The 25844-nt window shown below is 32.9% G+C and overlaps 2 protein-coding genes and 1 long non-coding RNA gene across 3 annotated transcripts; 1 reads left to right on the forward strand and 2 right to left on the reverse strand.

Moving 5' to 3' along the window:
- On the reverse strand, positions 1–24921 carry LOC123007260 (RNA/RNP complex-1-interacting phosphatase). Its single transcript, XM_044402449.1, has 8 exons — positions 24746–24921; positions 23943–24018; positions 9448–9479; positions 7554–7641; positions 6595–6674; positions 3836–3885; positions 690–797; positions 1–402 (listed from the first exon to the last, which is right to left on the reverse strand). Exons 1-8 carry the CDS (start codon positions 24763–24765, stop codon positions 68–70), a joined length of 789 nt encoding a protein of 262 aa, XP_044258384.1. The 5' UTR covers positions 24766–24921; the 3' UTR covers positions 1–67.
- On the forward strand, positions 14925–16411 carry LOC123007263. The gene is made up of 4 exons (XR_006412860.1): positions 14925–15163; positions 15772–15821; positions 15896–15952; positions 16006–16411. It is a non-coding gene; the product is annotated as an uncharacterized LOC123007263 (long non-coding RNA).
- A 75-nt stretch (positions 24922–24996) lies between the features above and the next one.
- LOC123007832 (protein DPCD) lies at positions 24997–25801 on the reverse strand. Its single transcript, XM_044403301.1, has 3 exons — positions 25490–25801; positions 25191–25427; positions 24997–25137 (listed from the first exon to the last, which is right to left on the reverse strand). The coding sequence occupies exons 1-3, from the start codon at positions 25748–25750 to the stop codon at positions 25033–25035; spliced, it is 603 nt and encodes a 200-aa protein (XP_044259236.1). The 5' UTR covers positions 25751–25801; the 3' UTR covers positions 24997–25032.
- Between the last annotated feature and the right edge of the window lie 43 nt (positions 25802–25844).

Below are 25844 nucleotides of genomic sequence, written 5' to 3' on the forward strand. Positions count from 1 at the left end.
CGGAAATAAATATTTATTCAAAATTAATTCTTATAAAAAAATAATCTCGAAATAAAAATTGTCTTCGCTAGCGCCGCTGTGATGCTTGCCTAAAATTTCTCCTATAGGACCTATCGTTGCTCTCATAGAACCTATCGCTTCTCTCATAGAACCTATTGCTTCTCTCGTAAAACCTATCGCTTCTCCCATAAGATCTATCGTTTTTATATCCGGTGCAATAATAATTATTATTCCGGTTATAACAGGGTGCCAAACGAGGTTCGGTTCGCCAGTTAGACACCGATTGTGCTGATGATAACGACGACGAGCTGTAAGGCTCATTTTGCCATATTCTTGGTTGACATAAAATATCTGACACATAATTGTTTCTTTCGATCTGATGTCCTCTAGCTGCTTGAAATTCTGTATAAAAAAGGTAAAAATGAACAATTTTCACAGAATTTTAGGTACAACACGTAGACAAATCATTTAAAAAGTGAGTTATGATTATGAATGCAAAATTAATAATTTCTCACGTTAGCAGCATAAATGAATGTTATTAATAAATGTTGTTATTAATTATGTCGGCAGCTCAGCAAGAGCGCATTTAAACTATTAATAATGTGAGAGAAATTGCGTTATCGCTTGTCCGTAATCTGTATCAAATTTTTAATAATACATTTTACAACATAAACACAAAATCTACTTACTGTTTATCGCCTCCTGGGGATCAATTTTCATTCGTAACACCATGTATTTACAGATTAAATAGCCCGTTCGGTTCAACCCATGAGTACAATGAACTCCGATGAGTGCATCTGCAAACAAACTCAATAAACTGGCCAATAGTCAAATAAATATTACGACATTGTCAATACAAGTCTTAGTTATCGTCATTCCATCCCAAAAAAAAAAGTTACAGTTGTCTACCCCACCCCACAATCCATTTTCCTCCTATCTACCAATGCAAACTTCACACGTTCAATTAACATCCTCGAATTATATAATAAGTGTGATGTATACAAATTAAGTTTGACATGCTGGGCCCCCCAAAGAGGTCCTTCAAAAAGTTGCCGACAAACGATCGCTTCGATATCGAACCTGATCATTGATAGCACAGAGGGGTGCCCTGTTTAACTGTCAGTTACTGGTGCATTTATTACCGTTTACTGTTGTACTTTACCGTTAGATCTACATCATTGCTGTTTGACTGATCAAAATCGAAATTTATATGTGATTGATTACATCTAAGACACAATGTAATAAATAATACATCTGGTAAACAAAAGATTCTAGTGAGAAAATTTAAGCCATTCATTTGTGTTTAAAACAAAACAAAAATTCCATAGCTACAAATATTCTTCCATTAAAAAAATAGGAGAAATTTAGGTATCATAGTTAATCATAGTGATAACAAAATATTTCCAGCATATTGTGTAATAAATGAGTTTATAATTTATTGTACTGATTACAAATCTTCTAAATTTTGGAAAAATAATCCAGTTTGTTCCAATATTGTTTATAGAGTCCGACAAAGAAAACTTCTGTCACACTAAAGTTGATAGAGACATTAGCAAAACAAGGTTATCTAATAATCCACCTAAATCAGTAAAATATACATCACATTCCTACGTTCAGTGGAATTTCCCACAAGTTTTAGTAGGTATAAACAATGACACAAGTTGATTAAAAAATGAATTATGTACTTTTTTAGTTAACCTAGAAAACTAAAAATAAATAATTTTAAATTAGGACAATCGAGATAATCACTTTCGAAGGTCAATATTTTTTATAATTTCATTTGATTTTCAAATTTTGATAGACTGTTTCTATTGAGTTTGAAACTAATTTTTAGGGAAGGTTTTCATAAGTAATTCACGCCTAATTCAATGACCTAAATAGAGATTATTATTCATAAGCTACGTGAACTCTAAACAATACTACCATTATATTACACCATACCATTTCGAGTAAACAAAAAAGATGTATCCTGTTTTCACCCAAAAATTTAAAAATTACTGATACAATTCGATAAATATAATCCGCAAGCAAATATTTCGACATAAAGATTCTTATTAGTGGAATGTTTTATGGTCTATACAATTTCCAATCTGATATGAAAAGTGGCACACATGCGAGGAATCGATTTCAAATAGATCATAACTCAAAAAAATAAACAACGAATTCAATGAATAATTATTGTGGAGCCATATAGACGTATTATAACCTCCTCATCCATCTTTCTTAGACTTGGCACTCCCAATTATAATATGTTTGTCGAACTTCTTTAGATTTGAAAGAGGGTGAATAACGTTTTGCTTACAATGACAGTCAAGTGAAATAATTACAAAATTGCTGCTATCTCGTGTGCTGGACGTGTGCAAAAAGACTTGAGAATCTCATAGCAGTTTCAGTTTTAATAGTGTAATAAATCCTGTATTGATATAAGTACGTCATAGACATTATTATTCATTGTGTGAAGATGTAATCTGAATGCTATACGTAGACTGAAAAACAGAATTGAAAGTCCGACACTCTTCCATGTGAAAGAAGTACTCGTACTCGAGATACGATTAACGTCAGCTGGTGTAATGCCAGAAGATAATCCGTAAAGATTGCATTCATATAATGAGCAATTAAATGATGGATCGTTGCCCTTTTCATAATCAGTCCGTTGAAGACTCTAGGGGATTAAAACATCCATCGGTGTACGTGCATAAGAATGCGTTATGCACACACAATGTACCGAACGCTAAAGAAACACTAAACTTGATAAAGCTCTTAGATAATTAGAGAGTAGAAAGATAAGTAAGTGTCCAGTCCGCCTACGTGAATTCTTACCATCGACTCCAAATGAAACGTAGTTAAAATTTGAAAAATGTATAGACAGCGTTTCGGTTGCCGCTCGATGAACAGCTACCTTGGAAGCTTTTTATGTATCCAGAAGTGACTACCAGCAAACAGACAATGAATTAAAATTCTTAGAAACTCATACACTTGTGGTGATTATTTATGTTGCGCCTCGCTATGCCTTGAAATATTGAAAATGATCTTATCTACTCGATCGTAGCAGCGAGCAGACGGCCAAAACCTCAATAACACCGATGATGGACATCAAGCGAACATTCGTGCACAGAAAACTCACCAAAACACATCAGTCTTCCCCAATTGACATACAAAAGCACAATTTACTAAATGTTATAATTCCATATAATTTTAGCTGAACTAAATAACCGCCGAGAAAGCACATTAAGCTCAAGTTCGGCGCTTACCACAACCAAAGCTATTAATAAGATATAATGAGCCATTAAATAAATTCACTCGCGGATAATTGAACGTACACAGAGAATTATATTTTGACAAAATTAGTTTCACCTTACAGATAAATATGAAATATTATAATTACAAAGAGCCCTACGGTCATCGTAAGTAATAAAGCTGAAGAAACAACAATTGAAAAGAGACGTTGTAAAGCAGCAGATATCCATAAGTCACTTTTGACAGAAATAAATAAACAAAAACGAGCCAATTATCCAATTTTTCTTAATTTATTTACATATTGCAAGTTCAATTGTTTAATTTCTAAGTTGAATCATAATCATAAAGCGGTCGAAATAATTTCCCCTCCAAATTTTGGAATGTGTTAAAAAAAACAATAACAATTAACAAAATTATTCTAAGATTGAACTTTCCCGAATACGTATTATTTTTTAGTGAAGAATCACGTTATCAAAGAAAGTTATCAAAAAATTCTTGTTTTTTTTTGTATTTTCATAAATTATTTTGAGTAGAATCGATCTTTTCGGAAATTATTAATAGCAAATCTTCAATCATTTTGTTCAATAAAATACCATACCTCTATCGTGTTCCAACATTCTACACAGCTGGTCTACGGCATCGAAAAACCTGAAATAAAACAGAGAAACACGATCAGCATGGTTCCTACGATCTTACGGCGTTTGTGGACAAACAAAAACCCTTCCGCAGCATTATCCGTCACGACGGGGTATTAAAACGTTCGCGCCTCTCCCTATTTTACATCATAATGGGGTAGTAAATTTACTATATTTCGCAAATTATCGAAGAAATGACACTAAGATATTCAAATTGGTTCTGAAAGCGGCTTGATGAACTGTCATTAAGAAAGACATCGCTTTTGATTCAAAGAAGAAAAAAATATTTTGCTGCACGCATCATTCCCAATCATAAAAAAACGAGACAATAAAATTCATCAGAGTTCAAAAGCGTTTAGCTAAATTTCATAATGACTAAGCAAGATAAATGGTGGCTATATAAAATTAGATCTTCTCTGACGTCTCTATTAAAAAGCAATTCTGTATTAAACCTATTAGTAGCTGACGTCGGCACTGCCCCATAAACAGCCCACACTAAACCACCCCATTAGTTTTATCGTCACGGCTATTTAGCAGTCTAATAAATGATTAATTTACGAATTGCTCACAATAGTACGAAAATTTTGAATTAAATCACGTATAGATGTAAAATTCTTCAGGTAACAAACTTCAACAATACTTCGCATAACGTAATCGATTTAAAAATATTAATTTTCTACGAATTAATAAGTAGTGCCTACGTAAGTCAGGAACACTTGAAAAATGTCAACAGACGCAGTTTGTGGGCAGATAGGTATAGCTTATCGCGCATTATTTTCCATAGAATTTCCATCACTTGAGAAACTCTTAAACAAATCATTTCATTCAAAAAGGTATCATTAGCCCTCAAATCACCTTAATAAAAAGTTCCGTTATAATTAAATTAACAAACTATCACCATTTTTCCACTTCACACATGTAATATTTCCTGTCAGACACCATTTTGCTCGGTGCTAATGAGTTTCATAATTCCTCCGAGTGAAATTCATTCCCTTTGTGGCTGGCTTGAACCGCAAAAGGTCCATTAATTTGAAACCGGCGCGTTTTAGCTAATGTCCGAAATAAACGATTCCAATGAATCAATCTAAAGCGATACATCATTTTTGAATCGAAAAATAAAAAACGGCGTCGATGAAAACGGCCAAGACCCTTGCCGGAATTCAATTAAAAGAAAGTTTTTAAAGAAATTCGGGTCCTGATATCGTGGCGTGGTATCGCCAGCCGTCTAACAAATTACTTCATAATGAACGAATAGGCATTATACCTTTTCCAGGTGTCATAACCGTCAAGATTCATTAGGTATCTTGTGGAAAATACTAATTATGAGCCAAGTGCTAGCCAACATGCAACCAGCATGTAAACATTGTAATTCCATGCAAACGCTAGACTGCATACAGGGCAATATATTCAAATGGATTACGCGACTTGCGTAAGTTCGTAACACTGCACAAAAAGGCACTACAAAAGAGATGCGACTACATAAAAAGACGATAAAAACGTCTACTTCGGTATGCGGTTAATTTATTTTAAAGAAAGCGTGATTTCTCCATAAGGTAATAATAAATTCTGTTGGTAAATAAATAATGGAACAGGGAGAGTTGATAGAACATTGAAACGAGGGTGTGTTTCGGGTACATTGTGTTCAATGACCATATGTTAATGGGTTGTTAGAGAGAATGAGGTGCTGCAAGGTGGTAATGATAGCATTATGTAAATGGGTACATCAAAAGCTAGACGTCTATGAATGGCTAAGTAAATGCCTTTTAAGTTCTAAATTACGTGATAACCGAATCTAAAAATATGTTTATACTGATTGTCATTTAAATTGTACACGAATTTTATCAGTTTTATGATATTTATAAACTACAAAGTAAAACCATATGAAATTTTTGATTGACGTACAGTTTCAATTTTTAAATAAGCCTATTTCGTTTAGATAACAATCACAGATTGTTGATTAATTTTACGCATTTAAATTTCAATAGACAGCTGTCGCAAAATTTGATAATTCAATTGTAATTTATCACATGTGGTACCCATAAGTCATTAAGATGATTTTTGCTCTAGATTTGAATTCGGAGAGACATTTCAATTAGAACAGCTTTCTCGTATCAAAAACCTTCATCGCCGGTTTCATCAAGTTCTACTTATAATAAAATGAGCTTTTATTAATCCCTTGTCATAAATATCACATTATTGATAACTTGATAAGTATGAAGCATTTGTTTGAAAGAAATTATTTATTAATTCCAAACAAGTTTTCAGCGTCCCCCACTTAATGACATCAAAAGCTTTTCTTAATTCATCCGGTTATTCCAATGAGATCATAATATTTACTAAAATCATTTAACTGTCTTGTAAACAATTAATTATAGTTGTAATTTGATACCAAATTTATCACCTATTGCATACAAACTTATTTTTAATGGAATTATTCATAGTGAATTTAGCAGTACTTCATTCAAATTCTTATATTCTATCATCCCAAGTGCTGGGATAAAACGGTGATAGCATTCATATAAATCGCGGTAAGATCGCTTATACGGCGATTCTAACTTCCCGTACTTGGAGACGATAATAAAATTCCGAATAGAACCGTGTTGTCTGGGTCTACGACATTGTTTGTCGGAAGTGACTCTGAACCACCTATCTATCACCGGTTAAAACTTTGTGGTCCGTAAATGTAGGAATATGCAAAGGGAGAGACAAGAAATACACTTACTCCTCACGAATTTCCTTAGGCGGAAGCTTGCGACCCATCACACTGATTTTCCTATACAAAATGCCTTTGCCCGTAAACTCCTGAAAAAAACACATTATTAACGTCAACAAAAAATTAATTAAATCTGAATTAAATAATAAGATAGACAGAACTCAAACTTTAATCTCATTCTGTGACAACTCGATTCACTAACTGTCGTGTAACAAAAGCAAGCATAGTGTATACAAAAGTCCAGTTAAAGAAAAAAGAAAGTGAGTCGCGTTCGATTTCGTTAATTGCTTATGAATATGCATATACGAGAGATTACAAATAAAAATATCACTCGAATACAGGCTATAAACCAATTAGTTCTATCTCGATATGTCTGGAACAGATGAAAGCCGATTTTGTAAGGAGAGCACTGATAGTTCGGTGAGGGGATAATAACCTGATCTGGGAGGAATTATTCATTAAGGAGACAAGAAACTAAGAACAATTGAAAGACGCTGTCAACTGGACCATTGTGTTTTGGAAAATTCTTGAACTAAAATACAGGTTGGGCAAAAGTAAAAAAAAGGGTTTAACAATGTTAGAGACCTTTTAAATCGTATTTATGAATTAATTTACTGGCTAACTACAGGGTAATAATAAACAAATAGCACTTTCACAGGTAAAATATAAAAACTAGAAGTCAATAGACTACATCAAAAGAGATAAAAATTAGTAAAAGAATGGCCAAAGGTATGCATGCCCTACACATTGGTAAGATGTTTATGTATTTATTAGAAAATTAGGTAATTTATATTTAATCACGCAGATAAGACTGTACAAATGAAAATTTTTAAAGAGCACTCTTTAGTGGTGTCATTAGAGTGAAGTTGAGTGACAATTTAGATTACATAACATTAAAACAGTCGGATTGGTACCAATTATCCTGTGAGATAAATATTATGGAAAAACTATTCTTCTAAGAAAATTACCTCAGCGTTGTAGTAACGGTTCGTGTTGGTCAAATCGATCACGGCTTTTAGCTTTGGAATGTTTTCCACCAGTATTCCGGGGGTAAACCTGTAAGGAAATTGTAGCGATTAGTGAATTTATTTGCCGGTTCTGGTACAAAAAAACAGACGCTTATCTTTCCATTAGTTTGTATAATCCGCAAGCATGCATATAAATAACCTAATCAAAGTATGCTTTCACTAACTACCGCGATGCTTTATGGCTTGGACTTGAAAACTGGATGCGAATATTTGCTGTCATTTACCTTTTTAATTTAGCAAGTCGTGTCGCTGGATTAAAAGCAATTACATCGATGTCAATATTCGACTTTTAAATAAACATAAATTAATTTATATATAAGATAAAGCTCGCAGAACGAGAATTAATCTCGTCTCGGATTTTTGTTAAAGCTGTAATCGTTTAGCGTAATTAATGTCCAGCGATTACGCTATGTTATACATTGTCGTTAGAAACCTACGATTTATTATTTGTCATCTTATAACATGAAGAGTCGTTTTAATTACAACCAGCAGGTGCTCATGCAAACATTCCATGATTTATCCTTTTTTTAAGTATACCCCCTGTGAAAATTCAAATCGCCACTAATTGGTCCCGGAATCGACATCAATCATCCCTTCTTTAATTCAAAGTCGGTTGTAATTATTTTTTACAATGCTGGTTAACGTTCTAATAATGAGCCGCTGATGAGAAGACAAATAGCTTGTTAGCAGTTCCGCTACAGCTAATTTATCAATTTGAACGGGGGCTGTGCCGACTGCCGACACACGCCCGCGCTGGTGTTTACATTTCTGTTCAAACGGCTGTAATAATCTCAAAACAATAACAACAACAGCATTCCCACAGGTGCCAAAAACTGACACAAACTAAACCATGGCTTATTCTTAGTGTTTTGATTTAGAATCCCTTTTTACACAAAAAATATGAACGATTAGAAAAATTAATACAATATACGAGTACATTTTGTAGGGGTATATTTTTTGCACTTTGTTGTTGTTGTTTACAGGGATTGGAGTGGATCATTTATTACCTAGGAAATAAATACACTTCCGGGGCTAAAATTGAAATCTGTTTACAGGGATTAAATACAAATTTGTCACATTGACACGAACAAATTTGGAAATATTTTACATAAAAAATAAATGCTTTAGAAGTGCAAAAAATAGCGTATATACCTCGGGACTAAAGTGCCTAAATCCCTTGGGTGGTTGTTGCCCTCGGGCTTCGCCCTCGAGGCACCAAACTCCACTCGCGGCATTAAATAGTGCACTTTAGTGTCTCTATAATAATACACAGGATGTTGTTCCTTGAAAGGGAGTAATTAGGTAGTCCTCCAGAGTACTGAAAAAATGTTTAAAAAATTCTAACTGTCAAAAAATTTTGACATATGATTTTTTATCATGTCTATTTAATGACACTTATGATATTGTATATGTTTTTTTACAAGTACTTTTTAGTAAAATTACGAAAATTTTGCCAATAAAAGCCGCAAATAACAGTAAACAGAGTTACAATTTAGGATAGAGCTTCCTTGTATCCTCTTCTAATAGCCTGTGGCAAAAAAAATATTTTTCCAACAGTAGGTAATAAATAGAGTCGAACGACAAAATTTAAACTCTCATAACTTCGGAATTTTTAGTGATTTTTAGTGATTTTTTTTAACATTTTTCTTGTTGTCTAGGGCACCGCCCGATGACACAGTGTGCTCGATTTTTTGAACAGCCTCTATAATATACTATATAAAATACTATTAACCCAGCGAAAATTACAAAAAAGTTTTACAATCTTTTTGACACTAAAGAATAGTTTTGAAAGTACATAGAACAATATAATTTCAATATTTTAGTAGAAACTTACCACTGGCTTTCAGGCTGCCTACTACATAGCTCCTAGAACAAAAAAAACATAAAAAAGTACTTAATAAAAAAGTCAGAAAAAACTTCAATCCAATTCTATCGTATTTTGGCTCTTATTAGATAACGTGCATAAGTATTTGAGAAAACTCCTGGTAAATGTTTTCCCCATGTCGGCGAGGAGAATTTAAGAGTATGGCAAAAAAGCAATTAAAAGAGGTCGAACATTAGCCAAAACTCGTTGCATCATAATTAAATACAATGTAAAACAGAATAGTTATAGCGTTCATATACGAAAATTGATGTATTAACTTGGTCTCATTTAATTTAGTATCGGCTAAATAATGGCGGACCACCCAGAACAGTAATGTAAGGCAACCGTCGAATGAATTGTTTCTCACTCGCAAAACTTATTAAGATTGGCATGTCGTCCGTTTTCGGTTAAAATTGTACCACATTCCACAATCTAGCACCCGATAACCGATCAAATCATCAAAACTCCAATATTTTGAAATGTATCCTTGCAAAACACACCCATATGGTAACTTTTCTGGCAGCATTTTAACGTATGAATCATCATCCATGGGATTGTAAAATTAATTTATGAGTCTGCCAAAAGTTAACGAGTTTAAATTAATATTACTATTCTTTTTCATTTAGGGCAGACATTGTTGGGATGTATGGAACAGCGGCGGAGGACGCTGCTGCTGTTATAATAATGTAAGTGGGAGTACATCAGGACAGGGTGTGTAAACACTGCTCTTCAGACTGTTTAGTAAACAGCAGCAAGGTACAGATGAGACCACACCGCCGTTTTTAAACATAGGTTTCATATTACTGACTGATGGTTGATGATGAAACGGCAACTTCGGAACATGTAAACAACAATTAAACGAAACAAGAATAGTGTTATGGGAGTATGAGAACCCCGATTGAATTAGGTCAAATGTGACAAGATTATATTTTTGAACATCACATTTTTTATATACGTGAGCGTTGGAATGTTTTCCACCTAACCAATTAAATTTAAATAATGATATTATTGTTATTATCCTTTTAAATAGTTTGATATCGATTCGCAATCTGATGGAATAATAGACGCTGATAATGACAAAAACATGCTTTTTGTAATAAGAGTTGAAAATAACTTGTTTACACCAAACCTTTAAACATGAGTTACTCAATAATTCTCTTGGCAATAACATTTATATCTTAACAGAAATGTCATTCGGAAATCAAAAATCAGGATTCCAAAGTACTGACAATAGCTAATAAATATGTCTGAGAATAACTCAAATTATACACCTCGAGGTTATTTCTGTAAATTTCAACCATGTGGTAAGAAGATTTTGTAATTAGTTAGTTTTAGGAACAGAATTTTTTAACAAGCTTCAATGCCAGAAGACATACGACCCCCCTTGATAAGATTTTTATCTCGTAGCTGGTACGATATGTTTGCCCTTATTTCCATCGTTTGTAAAGTGATTAAATCCGCTTTTTACTACAGAGCGGCGCACCGAGTATGTCATTTTATTTTTTACATCGGCAATAAATATTATTTAATGTTGTTGCAATATGTGAGAGTTGTGGCGCTGAACTGCTGAGCCGTATTTGGAAAGACGAGTCTCTGGGAAGATGGGTCCAGCAACCCACACTAGCAGCTACAGGCCAAAGGACAACAGAACTGCAATCGTATTATCGAGTTAAAGGCGAGCGTTAATTTTATTAATAATTTCATTACTTAACCCATATTACACGCTTAATTAAAGACCAATCGTAAACGGTCGTGTTTATTGACCAGAAAATGGCACTATGACCGAAAGTTAAACGTGGTTTATTATCTTAAAGAGAAACTTTTTGAATAATTACGAGCACTCCACTTAAATATTGCTCGCTCCTTTTTATGTTGCCCACCAGTGAAATGATTTATTTCCCACGGAGTTCCTGAAACTGATTCCAGTTCGCAAGACGTCGAATCCTGACAAGCTTTTAGCTTCTGCCGTACGATACATTACTTTAAATAATTTAACCAGCACTTAACACAACGCCGGCTTTACCGCGGACTTAATTCAATTTGTTGGGAAAATCGATAGCTCCATTATCTTCCCAAAGTAGACAAATCTTTCCTTTTGAATACACTTCAAACAACTACGTCCCACGTCTTACGTCAATCGAAAAATTCTGTTTCATTAGATAATGAACTCGCCTCGTAAAAATTTGAAGTATGTAATTTGATGTCGATTCTATTTATTTCTATTTTATTGTTATTAGCAATTTTGTGTTTATAAATATAGAGTTAAACATGCCTAGTAAAACTAAATCGTGGCAAAAAGTACATTTTTAAATGATGTTGTTGGATTATTTATTTTTCAGACTTTTTTTATAGATAAAACTAAAACAACCAGAGAAAGCAAAAAAAAAAATTTGTCTCGATTCCTTAAAATGTTGAAATCTTGTTGCAGTATATAGGGTGTGTCAGAAAAAAATGTCAAGCAAGATAAGATACCACAAATATTTAAAAAAAAATTATCTGTCAAAATTTTAAATAAAATAATTAATTTTCTTTTTATTTAGTCCAAAAATTCTGCCAATAATAGCCACAAATAACATTAAAGAGAGTTACAATTTAGGATACAGATTCCTTGTTTCTTCTTCCAATAGCCTATAGAAAAAAAAACTTGAAAACTTCCAACAGAAATAAATAGCGTCAAAGTGCGAAAATTTAGTTCTGGGGCACCCTGTATATTAATTTTTGCTAATTCTTGTATATTATTACTTTACTAGTCAGCACACAATATATACGGGTCAATAAAAAATATAGAACCAATCGTTTCTTTTTTTATTTTTGCCCTTAAAAAAACATGTGCGATAAAAATTGTGATCACGTTTTGAAAATAAAATTTTGTTTTGTTTTTAAGTTATCTAAATACCTTGACATTTTAACTTTTTTTAATATTCCTTATAAAGAAGACAGAATCCCTAAAAGTTTTGTGTCCTACAGAAATATGTAGATAATTAAATTTAATCTGACAGAAGATAAAAAAATTAAAATTTTACGGAAAAATATCAGTGTGGAAATGAAAAAACAAATCTAATTTATTAACTGGCAATGAAATAACTTACTTTTTGTTAAAAACAAAAGAAAAACGTAGAAATTGTTACTTTTTGAATATATTTTTAAAAACAGTACCTACAAAATCTGTGAAATATTTGTTTTTTAAATATACCTTTAAAAACAGGACAAGATCCCTAAAAAAAAGTGTGGTGTTCTGCAGGGGACTTACGTAGTAACCATTATTTATTTTCCAAATTTTTGTTATTAGTTAATTTAATTAATTTTCTTTCGTTTCTAAAAAACTGGTAAAATCACCTTTTCTTTTTTCACAATAATAAAAAAAATAAAACAAAAAGTGATACAAAACCGCAAAATAACGTAAAGTCTGTTTTTTTTTTAAATGGAAATTACCAAGTCAAAATTTTGGTGAAAAAATTGGTAGCACTCCATAGCCACAAATTTTGTTTGCTCTTTGTTTTTGTCCCTAGAAATTTTGTTAAAAAATTATGGTTATGCGTTCAAATTGAGATGTTGTCAAAATTTTGACTTTTAAGAATCTTATGTGCCTGTTTGCTCTTTGAAAGCGCTATAATTGAATACCTGAGGACAGGCATCATTACCTAAGGTCTAAAGACAGAATTCAGTGCTAATAATTTTGACAGAAACACACCGCAAGTAAGTACAATGTTGTGGACAAAAATGAGATTCTTGCTACAAAAACTTTGAAAAAAAAAGGATGTATACACAGAAAAAGTTATTTAGCAAAAGATACAAGTGGGTATTATGATGATTGGCAATAAATTTTATGTAATTTATTGAAATGAGCTCAAAGTTGATTCTTCTTCAGGTTTAGTTTCAAAATTTTTACTTTTTCAACTCGTTCGTCAAAAACGATGCACAAGACACTAATTTAATGGCGTTCTTTCCGAGGTTCTTTCTCATTCATGTTCATTTTGTATTCTTGTCAATTTTTTGCTAAAAATTAAGAATGTTTAGCAAACCTGCATTACAAATTGCGTCTACATTTTAACGGGTCCTTTTTCTAACTTCCTGCTTTGTGCTATTCGTTTCCAAATTTCGAAAAACTGTTAGTGTACCGAATTTGTTTCTTTTTTGTTGTTTGTGTTTCATCTCTAAATTTTCTTAGACGATTTTTTGTGTTGACGTTTAATGACATTGTTTTCAAATTAATTCAAAAAACCGGAACTGCCAACTTCCTTTATTAAAATTACCATGAATGAATTTACTAGTGATGTCAACGTTAAGACTGTTTGGCATTTCCATTTAAAAAAAAAAAACAGACTTTAGGGTCCTAAAGTTTTGGGAATTTTTTTAGATGGTTTTTATTTATATCTACCAAGTAATGCCTAAACAGGTTGTTTCTGGAAATAAAATATGACAATTATCTTGTTTATGTTAAGGCAGTTTAGTTGTTTCAATCGGGTTTTCAAAAATGTCTTATAAGTTAGATATTCGTTAAGGCATTTACAATCTATCTAGTTGGGCGAATGCCTAAACGTGAAATTGTTGCACTTTACAGAGAACAAAATATTTCTGTAACAACAATTTATCGGACCATAAAAAAATGTGTAGAGTGTATACCTCGTGTTAATGTGTCCAAAAGTCCTCGACCCAAAATTTTGGGGTAACAAAGAATAATTGAAGCTATTAAAAAAAAGTTGGAGTTTCACAACGAAAATTCGCTGTTTCAAAGACCATTCGTATTCAAAGATATCGTTCCAAACTCAATGAAGTTATAAATACACATCATGCCAATGATGATGTAATGTTTTGGTCTGATTTGCCTTCATGCCACAATGGTAGAGAAGCTACAAAATGGCTTAACGAAAACAATATAAATTTTGTACCTAAAATAGACAATCCTCCGAATGTACCTCAGACTCGATTAAAGAGTTTTGGACAATATTGAACTTGAAAAGTGTGCAACAAGAGATAGGAGGTAAAAAATGAGAAATAATTGCGACGTCGAATTTGTTTAAAGCTTAGAGAAATCGATTCTGCTCTTGTCCAGAGAAGAATGGAGCAAATCAGCAGAAAATTGAGAGCCATTGAAGATAATGGCGAACTACCAGTAATTTAATTATGGATTATTTATTGTTTTTTTATATTATCAATTGTTATTACATTTGGTTTAAAAACAAACAAGTTTTGAAAAAGTTATAAACATCTAAAAAAAATCCAAAAACTTTAGGACCAAACGTTAAAACTTTAAAGAATAAGTAGTGTTGCCCCAATTTTTGGTCGATGTTTATAACACAAAAATATTAATATATTCCTACAGATAGATGGTATTAAATCAATTTTATAATGACATAAATTTCATCAGATTTTAGTACACATAACCGATTTGAAAAAACATATGGCATGACGCTCGTATGTGGTCTAGAAGCAATAAAAATCATGAATGTAAATAACTGTTTGACAATTGATATCCAAATTTGACCAACTCCAACTGTTAATTGCTGAAAAACACATAAATATCCTTGCGGTACCTACCATTTCGCTTGTGAAGGTTTGTCGTTTCATAGACTAACAGCAACCGAGAAATAGAGAATCCAGAGTAATTTTTCTTGTCACCTGAACGATATAAAACAAGTCCCACTGCAGCTGTCAATTTGAAAATTTATCGCTTGCAATTATTTAGGTATGGGCAAAAACTACCCCCATTCACTTTAGTAAATTAGTCTCGTGTTCTTGTGAAAAATATCTGGGTAATTATTTTTATCCACAGTTTGAAAATAGGCGTGTTCATAAAATTTCTTGACACGCCTTATAAATAACGAGAAGCTGTTTATAGGTACATTATTGACGCTAAGCCGATTAGATTTTTATGTTTGTTTCACGGTAATTATCTTTACCTCTCGGAACAAAAAACAAACACAAGACAAGCTTGCAAAGGTTGCATTTTCATTTCACTTGGCGAAGACTTCCCACAGGGCCAAGAATGTAAATCAAGAACGCACCCCATGCTACGACCCAGAATGGTTTTGAATTTTATTTTATTTACCGAACGATTTTCAGCGGCGCGGCGCTTTTGTTTTATTAAACAGCCGCTTTAAAACATTATAAATATTCATTACCTCTGAAACGATACTAAGCACCATAACTCTTCCTCCCGTTAATCATAATTTTTGCTGAAACCGTTAATTAATTATTACTTTTTACCATATTCCCTTTCACTAAACCGACTGTGATTTAATGAAACGCAAATTATAATTTACTATTGTTAATGTAGTAATACATTTTTTCCAGATTTTGGATATGGGTAGAAAAGTCAAGGGACACGACCACACACACCTCAGGTAAAATTTCTCTACAATTATTTATAACAGAAAAATAATAATAAGTCACTTATACATTGCAAGTGTCATTGTAGACTTCCGGTTGAAAAAAAAAACATTTGGGTCTGAACCACTTCGATCTCAATTTTCAGGTAGGTGTAGACATAACGGTGTGAAGTCCCTATTGTCTGGTATTTTCAATTAGAAATTTAAATAATACCTGCAGTTAATTAAAAATCAATTAAAGCGCCACCCTCGAAAGAAATAAATTAAATTCTTCATCAAAGCCTAAAATTCGAACTTATTACCGGTAAAACGTAGATTTACGACAGAGAAGATGCACCAGGCGGTAAGGTATGGTAAATCGGACAGCTGAAGAAGTTATTGCATCCCTCCAGTACGAAACAACGTTGTCTACCTTTGCGTCGGTTGTCTTTTGAAAGCCCTACGAAAAGAATAGATGACGTTCGAATACCCGCTGTGCCACAAAGACCCAACAAATTTTCGGCAGAATTTTAGTCGCGTTCCTCCACCCTGCTGGGATGGAATGCCCGTTGAAGCGTTTCAAATATCCCACCTCCCTCGAATCCGTGAACTATAATTACAAATCTAACCGAAACTCATCATGATTTTGCCAAGTAACAATGCCATGTAACTGTTAAATCAAATATACAGTGTGTGTTTCATAGTTTTTAATTATTTCCAAAATACAGAAACAAAAACAGTTGTATATCTGACCAATTTAACTTTTTCAGAAGACTGAAAAAATATTTTGATTGAGGTGAGTGTGAGAATCGCTTGGCTTGAAGAAATGGGACCACCAGGAGTTTCACTGTGCGAAGAACCGTTGGCACATCTCACGTTGGTCGGGCATCCATCACGCGACAAGTGGATCTGGCGATGATTACTAAAGACCACACGGCGTGATTCGTCCAAGACACACATCCATCAAGTATATCGTCAATGATGGTCCAGCATCAGACCACTCCCTGTTCACAATAATGATGCTGTCAGTCGCAGTACGCAAGTGGAAAATGAAGATGTCGCAATGTCATGGAACGGTAGCACAGCGAATTCCATCTCGAACACGATTGCTATCTCCGGAGAAAACACGAGCACAGACTAGACAAACGTGAGAGATGTTACACGGATAAAGAAATTATTAACAGCCCAGAGATTTGATACACTTGCTTGTTCTTTATCTTCTTAAGCATGTGTGTCAGATACGAGCTCAGGGCAACTGCTCGGAACTCTTAAAACAAAAGATAGATGAGATATGTAGAGTACTTCTGTTAAATTCCTAGCTCGAAAGATATTGAAACGTTCCGCCTGGATAATGAAATGAAAATTTACGACCACGGCTAATAGGTTACACCAAATAAATAGATTTGAAAATGTTGCTCTTGCTTGGATCAGCATTGCACCGCCATCGTTAAAATTTCTACATCCGTAATTCCTCTCCATTCACTATCGTCACAAATTCAAGTGAAATACTTTATGAATAAGGTATGCATCAAAGCAAGAGATGTTTAAGCAAATTCACAGTTAAAAGCACCCCATGGATCTATATTTCGGAACTTGTGCACCCCCGATCAGTGGGGATTTATAGTATGGTAATATATGTTAATTTAATGTGCGGTAACTTGTTACAATCCAAACAGGACATTTAGATCACGACCATTTAAGTTTTATTTATTTTATGATATAATTCATCGTTTCTATTATGCACCTAAAATGACAGATTTATTCAACGGAAGTTGGTAAGAACTAGAAACATAAATCTTCTCCATGTCACTAGAAAGAAAGCAAAAATCCCGATCCTATATTGTAAACGTCTGTCTAATAAATTAATATTTTGATAATATCAGTTAATAAATGAAAATAGCTTTATTTCTAAAATTAATAAAAATAAATTTACAAAATAATCGTTTGCATATCTTTCCCACATTTATTCCCTTAAAAACTCAATAAACTGTTAAATATACAGGCTGCGCCAGAACTCGCGCCCCAGAGAAAAAATTCAAGTAAGATAAGATACCAGGAACATGAAAAAATTGTTTAAAATATTCTATCTGTCAAAATATTTTGACATATTTTTTGACATTTGACATTTTTTCATGTCTATTTAATGATATTGATGATCTTGTATATGTTTTTTTTTAGAATTATTTAGTAAAGGTACAAAAATTTTGTCAATAAAAGCCACAAATAACATTGAACAGAGTTACAATTTGGGAAACTGGTTCCTTGTTTCCTCTTCTAATAGACTGTAGCAAAAAAACTTAGAAAATAATTTTTCCAACAGAAACAAATAGTCAAAGTGCAAAATTTAAACTCTCATAACTTCTAAATTTTTATAGATAATTTTTTTTAACATTTTTTCCATGTTCCTGGTATCTTACCTTACATGGCATTTTTCTCTGGGGTGCGAATTCTGGCGCACCCTGTCAAATTAACATTAAAAGAGAATTAAGTCTTATTACGTTGCACAAATAAAAAAGACACCTTTGAGAAAAATAGATTAGGTCATAAATGTTGATTCAGATAACTATTGCCTAGGTTATTTAGAAACATGAAAAAAGTTAAAAAAAGTAGATATTATTTCACTCTTTTATATTAATTTTCAAAAGTAGTAGCAACAATCCTCAAAGACAACAAAATATATGCATAACAAGCAAAAATAAAAACAGAGATTCTACCAATTTTCCTAGAAAAATATAATGTCTCTCGACACGAAATTTCTATTTGCCTTTATGAAAAATATCACTAATTTGGCGTATTTGTCAAATTTTTAATGTTACAATTTGCGCATATAAAATTACTGATGTATATCTTGAATTAGCCAAGCTCTACCATCAAGTTCGCAATGATTAATTTTGTTTGTTTATTTTCTTTTAATTAGCTCTACACATACAAAATTTTAATAAGACACTATATTCTATCACTTGCGATGTATGAGGGTAGCTATAATTATTATCAGTAAGAAAACGTCGTGTATGTAGCTTGTCAGTATACCTTTATTTGCATAAGCGTGAACAGAGTCTTTATGTGGCTACTTGATGATCCATCAGTTGCTTTGAATCTCCTTGATCATTTACAACGACTAGGTCTCGAGTATTGAGAACTAATTATAGGTCAGATTCGTAGCGTTCCAGTTGTTGGTTACAGAAAGTTCGATATTGAGCTGTAGAGGGAAAAGGAACTACACGTTAGGGTAAGGAGGAGCAAAAATAAGCTGCGAAGTGAAAATCTATAAATTCACGTCGGTTGACATTTTGATAAAATACTTATTTACGATAATAATGTAATGTGATATCCCAAGTCTGCACATGGATATTGGATATGAATTTATTCGTTGCCACGAGACGTTTTTACACCTCGACTTGCATCTATTTAAATAATTATACGCTATTTGTCAAGACCATAATACATTCTAATATTTACAACCTACTCGAAAAACCAGTTGTAATTATTTACTATTTGGCGTAGTGTATAATGGATTGTTGGCAAGTCTGCTTGCATGCGCCAACGACAGGAGTAAAATCGGCGGTCTTTCTTCCCTCGATGCATCTCGATTAGAGTATAATAACTCGTTAAAACCGGATCAGGTTTCTTGTGATGTCGTCGGGTAATTGGTAATGTCTTTACTCCCCATACCAAGTGTCCGAGTGAAATGTGGTTCGGCTCCGGCGTATTGTTTTTAAATTATGAATATTGAAGAGGTGCATTGAATGGTTATAAGTCGGTGTATGTGGGGGATCCGCCAGCTCTAGTGAACCATTATAAAGGATCGCCCATAAAAGAGACAGCTAATTAAAGAGTGGAATGTCGGAATGATGGAGTTCTCCGCGAGCTGCTCACAAGCCACAACACTGTCCACCAACTGCTCGATATTCACTCTATCTCACCACCAAAAAAATCAACGACTGACAACGCTTTAAATAAAATATAGACTCGACAGTATGAGAAACGTAGTGTTGGAACAACTGGTCTTATTCCCTGCCCTATTAAGTGTAATAAGAAATTCAATACATACAGACTGAGAAAAATTAATTTAAATTTTGTGTTATAAAATGTACAACGTATCTGCTGACCAGAAAGTAGAAAGACCTCGGTTATTCGAATCCGTATCGTGGTCATGTTTATAATATGTACAGGGTGTTTGTGGATTGCGAGCAAATATTTTAACCACTAAGAGAATTTGTTATGAATAGTCGAATTGAAGACCAAACAAATTTCGTATCCAAATTTTATTTTTGCAATTTCCCCCCTATGATTTTCACGAGCCGTTCAGTGTGTCTGTCCTTGTTAGTTGGAAGTAAAAATATCAATGAAAATAAATTGCATTGAATGTTGACCGTGAAAGTTTTTATACAGAAAAAAGGAAACTTTTTGTCCAAAAAAATTATCACTTATTTACACGTGTCAATTTAGTTAGTCGTTAATGCGCTTTCGAGTGGATTGTGCACATCGATTTGAAATCAAATTGTCAATCAAGTCATTATGGCCAACTACTCAAACGCCAAATTAACTAGTGTACGGACATCGCACTTCCAAGACCGATTTTCACTAAATGTTTGGGCAGAGATCATTGAAGATCACCAAACTGGACCCCACATACTACCTCAACGTTTAACATGTGCCGTTTATCTGGATTTTTTGGAAAATGTGTTGTCCGATCTGGTGGAGGACGTGCCCTTGGCAACACATGCGGTATTTACAAGTGGAGCTCCATCAGATTATGCCAAAGTCGTCACCAATGGATTGAACAATCATTTTCCCTAGAGATGGATTGATCGCCAATGACCACCGCGGTCACCAGAATTAAATACGTGAGTTTTTTTGGGGGTTCAAATGAAACAATTAGTGAATTAGCTCAAATTTATACCTTCGAAAGGCTGTGGTTGCGAACGCAAGCTTCCCTAGCCCGAAGAGAACAATAAGTGTGCATTGCCAACGAATGACCACATTTCAAGCAATTTTTTATAATAGCAAGTATTGACCCACTAACATTGACACTGATGTACCTTAATTTAGCGATATATTTTTTTTGTCTTTACGCTGTTTGCGTTCCAAAGTTTTTTCTTATGAATGATTGTAAACATCGTATTAAGACATAGGCGGGGACGGGTTTTCAGCTCAATTTATTTTTAATTTTAACTCAGAAATGACGTGCTTTCGACAAAAGTTGGAATAACGAAAGATGTTTCTTTTGACGAATCCTATTGGTGGTTAAAATATTAGCTCGTAATCCTCAAACACTCTGTATAATAATAAAAAAAATATAAAAAAGGTAAGAAAAAAAATATATAATAAAACACATAGACATAAAAGTGGTAATTTTAAACGCCAGATTACAGAAACGAATTTAGGAAAATGTAAGACTTAAAATGATGAAAACGTAAGATCGTCGATGAAAATTGAAAGTTCAAGAAAAAACTTAGAAAAGCCAAAACCCCAATGTAACACAATGTAAAAATATTATTAAATTTAGGATGAACGTTAGTTAAAAATTAGTTCAAAAGTGAGATGAAGACACACAATAACATAAATAATAGGGTAAAGGTGCCTAATGTCGACCATGTCCAGTAGTCGACCAATAAGATTTAAATTTAAAGAAAAAGCTAAAATATTTAAATACGCAGTGTAAGATATTCTCCTTTCCATTCCTCAACATGTTTTCCCGTTAGATTAAACTTTTAGTGGCGTATGGTGGTTCTTCAACTCCAAGTCGCCCAAAAATAGCAATAATAGTGTTAAATGAACCAGTTAAAGAAAGTTGTGTGATAAAAATTCTATGTATTTTTAAAATGATCATTTTATCACGAAACTTTCAACATTTATTGAAATTCTGCTTTTGGCGTTTACGACAGTGACATGAAATTGTAAAATTTTAAGAAACATTAGGAAAATACTTTCTGTTATACTTTTTTAACTACTCTATTGAAGTTATTACAATTGTTATCTTCTGAAATGTTTTTAAAAAATAATAATTTTAATTGTTGAGCTTGAGAGCTTTCTTGAAAGTTCTACCGTATTTCCTGATTTATTAAGTTTATCGGTTTAAACCCAACAAAGTCGCTGTTTCAATTAAAACCCGTCTTCTAATTCGATTTAGCAGTGTTCACATTTAAATGTGACAAGTTGCGTGTCATACGTCTGCTTAAAAACAGTTCGTCGACGAGGCGCCAGAAAGCGTGTGAGACGAGAAGGCGATAGACCTAAAGTTCGCCCACGAAAGCCGGCGCCGCCAGCACGCGAATAAGACTTCTTCAGAATCGACAATTTACAACATTGTGTAAACTTTTTCTCAGATACGGTTTGAGTCTAGACAAATCAATTTGTATAGATTCAATCATAACTATTAACTACACTTTTTCAATGAGAATTTCCTGAAAAAAACCCAACACTTGTCTTGAGCCTCAGCACCACTTTCACCTTACATGGACGCTAGTAATTAGACATCTGTTTTGTAATTGAATAACTTTGTTAGTATTAAGGTATCTACGAGTATTATTTGATTCCGTATGGTTGAAAGCTATTCAAAGACCTCAAACGACCAATAAAACAATAATAATTATTACAGGAGAGAATTTCTTTTTAACGTTATTGTGTTTCTACAAACGAGATTTTTATTAAATTACGATGCATCGACACGGAAAATAGTCAAGCATGCCGATCGAAGAACGTGGATATCAGTAATCTCAAGATTAAACGGCATCAAAACATTTTAATTATAACATCTTGTTTATTCCGACCTGATTATCATATTACATCAGATAGTGGTTTAAAAATTCATTATTTAAATTTCAATGGTTATTTACCGTAAATAATACAGTAAATTAGATCCACCGAGAGGCCACCCTTTTATTTAAACCAGTTATTTGGACAATGCTACAGCGATACCTCACACTCTAATTAACCAACAAACCCCACGCAAGAAAAAAATTTAAATCAAATGAAATATATTTTGTAAATTATTTTATATTGTACATTGTGTAAAACAGTTTTACAATATTTTTTTGGATTTGTTACAAATCATGTTGTCTTGATAATCACCTTAAATCACTCCCTAGAACACCATTTCTCATCATGTGTCCACCCTTTGAGCTATAATTGACACACAATTTAAATATAACAGCCTGGTAATTATTTCTAGTAATTTATATTCGCAAAACCCGCCCATTCTAATGCGGCTACTTATCCCCACAAAGCATAAACTTGCTCACAAGCACCTCCACCATAATTTATTTGTGCAAAAATGATGTAGGTAGTAATTAATGAAATTAGTCAACAATTACTGTTTTGTTTAGACAAAATTAAATAATTTATAGAGTAGGTAAAAAAATGTCACGTCCTGGCTTTAATGCATCGATTAAGTTACCAAATCGGGCATGTAAGAGGGTGTTTTAAAAACTATGAGAACCTCATAAATAAGGATCATGGGAGTCGCTGACACAATAAATTCAATAACTTTCAGTTTACGCGTCCGTAATCTTAAGTAATGGTAATCCGCTTATAAAATGACTTCTTTAAGAGCGTATCTAATTTGGAAATACAACAAATAAAATAAATTTTCAATGTTTGATGTGTAATAAAATCAATAAATAAAAACTAATCGTAAAATTGAAAAAACGAAGCCGATGTTTGTTTTCCTGTTCGATTTTTCACCTGGCGCCAAATAGATCTCCGATTTCCGATTAAGTTCTTACTATTACAAGGCTATTAATATTAGTACTAAATAACAAATAAATTATTACTAGGTTATCTAGATTGCAAAAATAAAAATTTCAAAAGTAATTGTCGCAAAACATCGGCGTCATCCATACTGTAATTAGATCATCTTACGTGGGATTGAAAATTTCTAAGAAATTATGACATTACCTGATATTTAGCACACCTCGTAATTACTTTGATGGTACCTACCCATTACCAAAGCCGATAAAATTCAATATTTCCATGTAAATTACTAACAGAATAAAATTCCTGTGTAATGTGACAACCGATTTCGTCAAATAGTTAAAATATCTGACAAAATACGTTAAGTTTAATTTTTAATAAAATGATCGCAAGCATAAGAACGTTTCGAAGAATAAAATTTTCCACATTTGAATTAATTAATTTTCATATAAAGATACTCACCATTTTTAATGGGACTTTGAATGGTAGAAAACGAGTACCAGGAACACGACGTCCCACAGGTAAATATTTCTCCCATCTGGAACAAACTTAAATTATTCGTGTATGCTCTTCTATAACTATCAATCTCAAGACAAGACCTCCTACCATTTAGAATGATTAAACAATATTTTCTTTTAAACACCTACAAACTATGTAAATTCCTAACATATGTAGCTTAATTCTAGTCATTACTTCTTGATTCTAAGACAGAATTAAAAATTTATTGTGTTTACCACTCAGTCAGATTTTCGTTATAAACTAAGCAGATTGTTAGAATTCTTTAAAGATCCTTATCGTTTTAAGCATAATAAAAGAGCCTATCATACTTAAATGTCGAAAGCTGAAATTTTGTAATAATTTTATATAATTAAACCCAAAATTTGTGCACATGGAACTTTGTCATTATGGTGTGAATTTATAACCTTCACTTCTTCCCACATATTAACTACTTTCATTGTTTTTTACACAGTTAAAAAATACATTAAAAGAGCTGTTGAAAAATATGAGTCTGAGAGCTTTTAAAAATGAAACAAAAACATTCATGGGCCATCTACACGCCGGTAGCTAAACTACTGCGATAACCAAGCAACAGAACACTTTATGAAATTTCTAACCTCAAAAACTTTAAAAATATTTTTTTTTTCAATGCATTAACATATTAATCAGCAAAAATGATGGCTTTTGGACCATTTTTAACTATTTTTGATATAAAATTTTGTTTGACAAAAACTAAAAATAGATTTTTTTTCACAAATAAATCTCACCTGTCAGGTATGGCTTTCATGTTTGCTTATTACTTCACAAATAATGTAAAACTAAAATTTGGAATAGCTGCTGACGTCACTTTGATTACCGTTTTGAGACTTTTTCATAAAAAAAAATCTAAATTTCACTTCACTTTGACAAGCAAAAACGAAACCATATGTTTGCAGTGTTGACGTTGTTACCACACTAGGTTGCCAACTTTAGAAAAGTTTCTTTAACTTGCATTATAACAAAAATACAATCCTTCTTATAAATATGTATTTAATTATCAATAAAAATAAAAGAATTAACTTGGTTTACAGTCCATATCGCCAAAATTTTTTGGTTGGATCTTGTTTACTTCTTCAAGAACCTTTTTCTCAAATTCTAACAATTCTTTGGGTTTTTTGTACTGAAAAATACAAACTAAGCATTGCGATATACATGATGATTTAATCAACATACTGTAATAATCAATGTGTTATATTTGTGAGCAATCTGAATTGCCTCTTGTTGTGGTACTATACACAGTCTATCTAACTCAGGAACTCTTAAAATTTTGAAATATTTCTTATTTGTGGTCCTAACAACCAGACACTTTTTATCAATATCAGTAGTGACTGAATAGGTTTCAATAGGATATGGTAAATTCCTAATACGCCACTCAAGGTTTATTCTTGTATTTCGTCTGGACACAAAAGGCTAAAACATAGGTATTTCCTCATTCTTAATCATTTTTATCAAGTATCAAAATAGTCAAGTACCTGACTAGAGTTTTCTCGAATCAGTAAGTTTTGTTCTTTATTCAGATTCACTTCTGGGTCTCCCAATTCTATGTCCCATTCGCCTTCGCCACCCATTTCACCCTTAACTTTCCAGGCCCTCCGAGTTACCACATTCGTGTCCATGTTATACTCCTCAACCATTTCTTTACCACTACCAAAATCGTAGTGCACTTTCTTCAAGTTATTTTGTACCATGCAAGATTTTTTCGCATTTTTAAGTTGAGTCAACCAATCCATCATTGACCAAACAGCAACTTTGCCTTAAGTGGTTTCCATTGTTACTAGGTTATGTTTACTGGTAACGCAGGAGACAAGAGGGAGTGTAATTTCGAAA

The sequence above is a fragment of the Tribolium madens genome, unplaced genomic scaffold (assembly GCF_015345945.1).
Source record: "Tribolium madens isolate multiple individuals breed KSU strain unplaced genomic scaffold, Tmad_KSU_1.1 Scaffold_3;HRSCAF=73;Tcas5.2_LG2, whole genome shotgun sequence".
Taxonomy (NCBI): Eukaryota; Metazoa; Arthropoda; class Insecta; order Coleoptera; family Tenebrionidae; genus Tribolium; species Tribolium madens.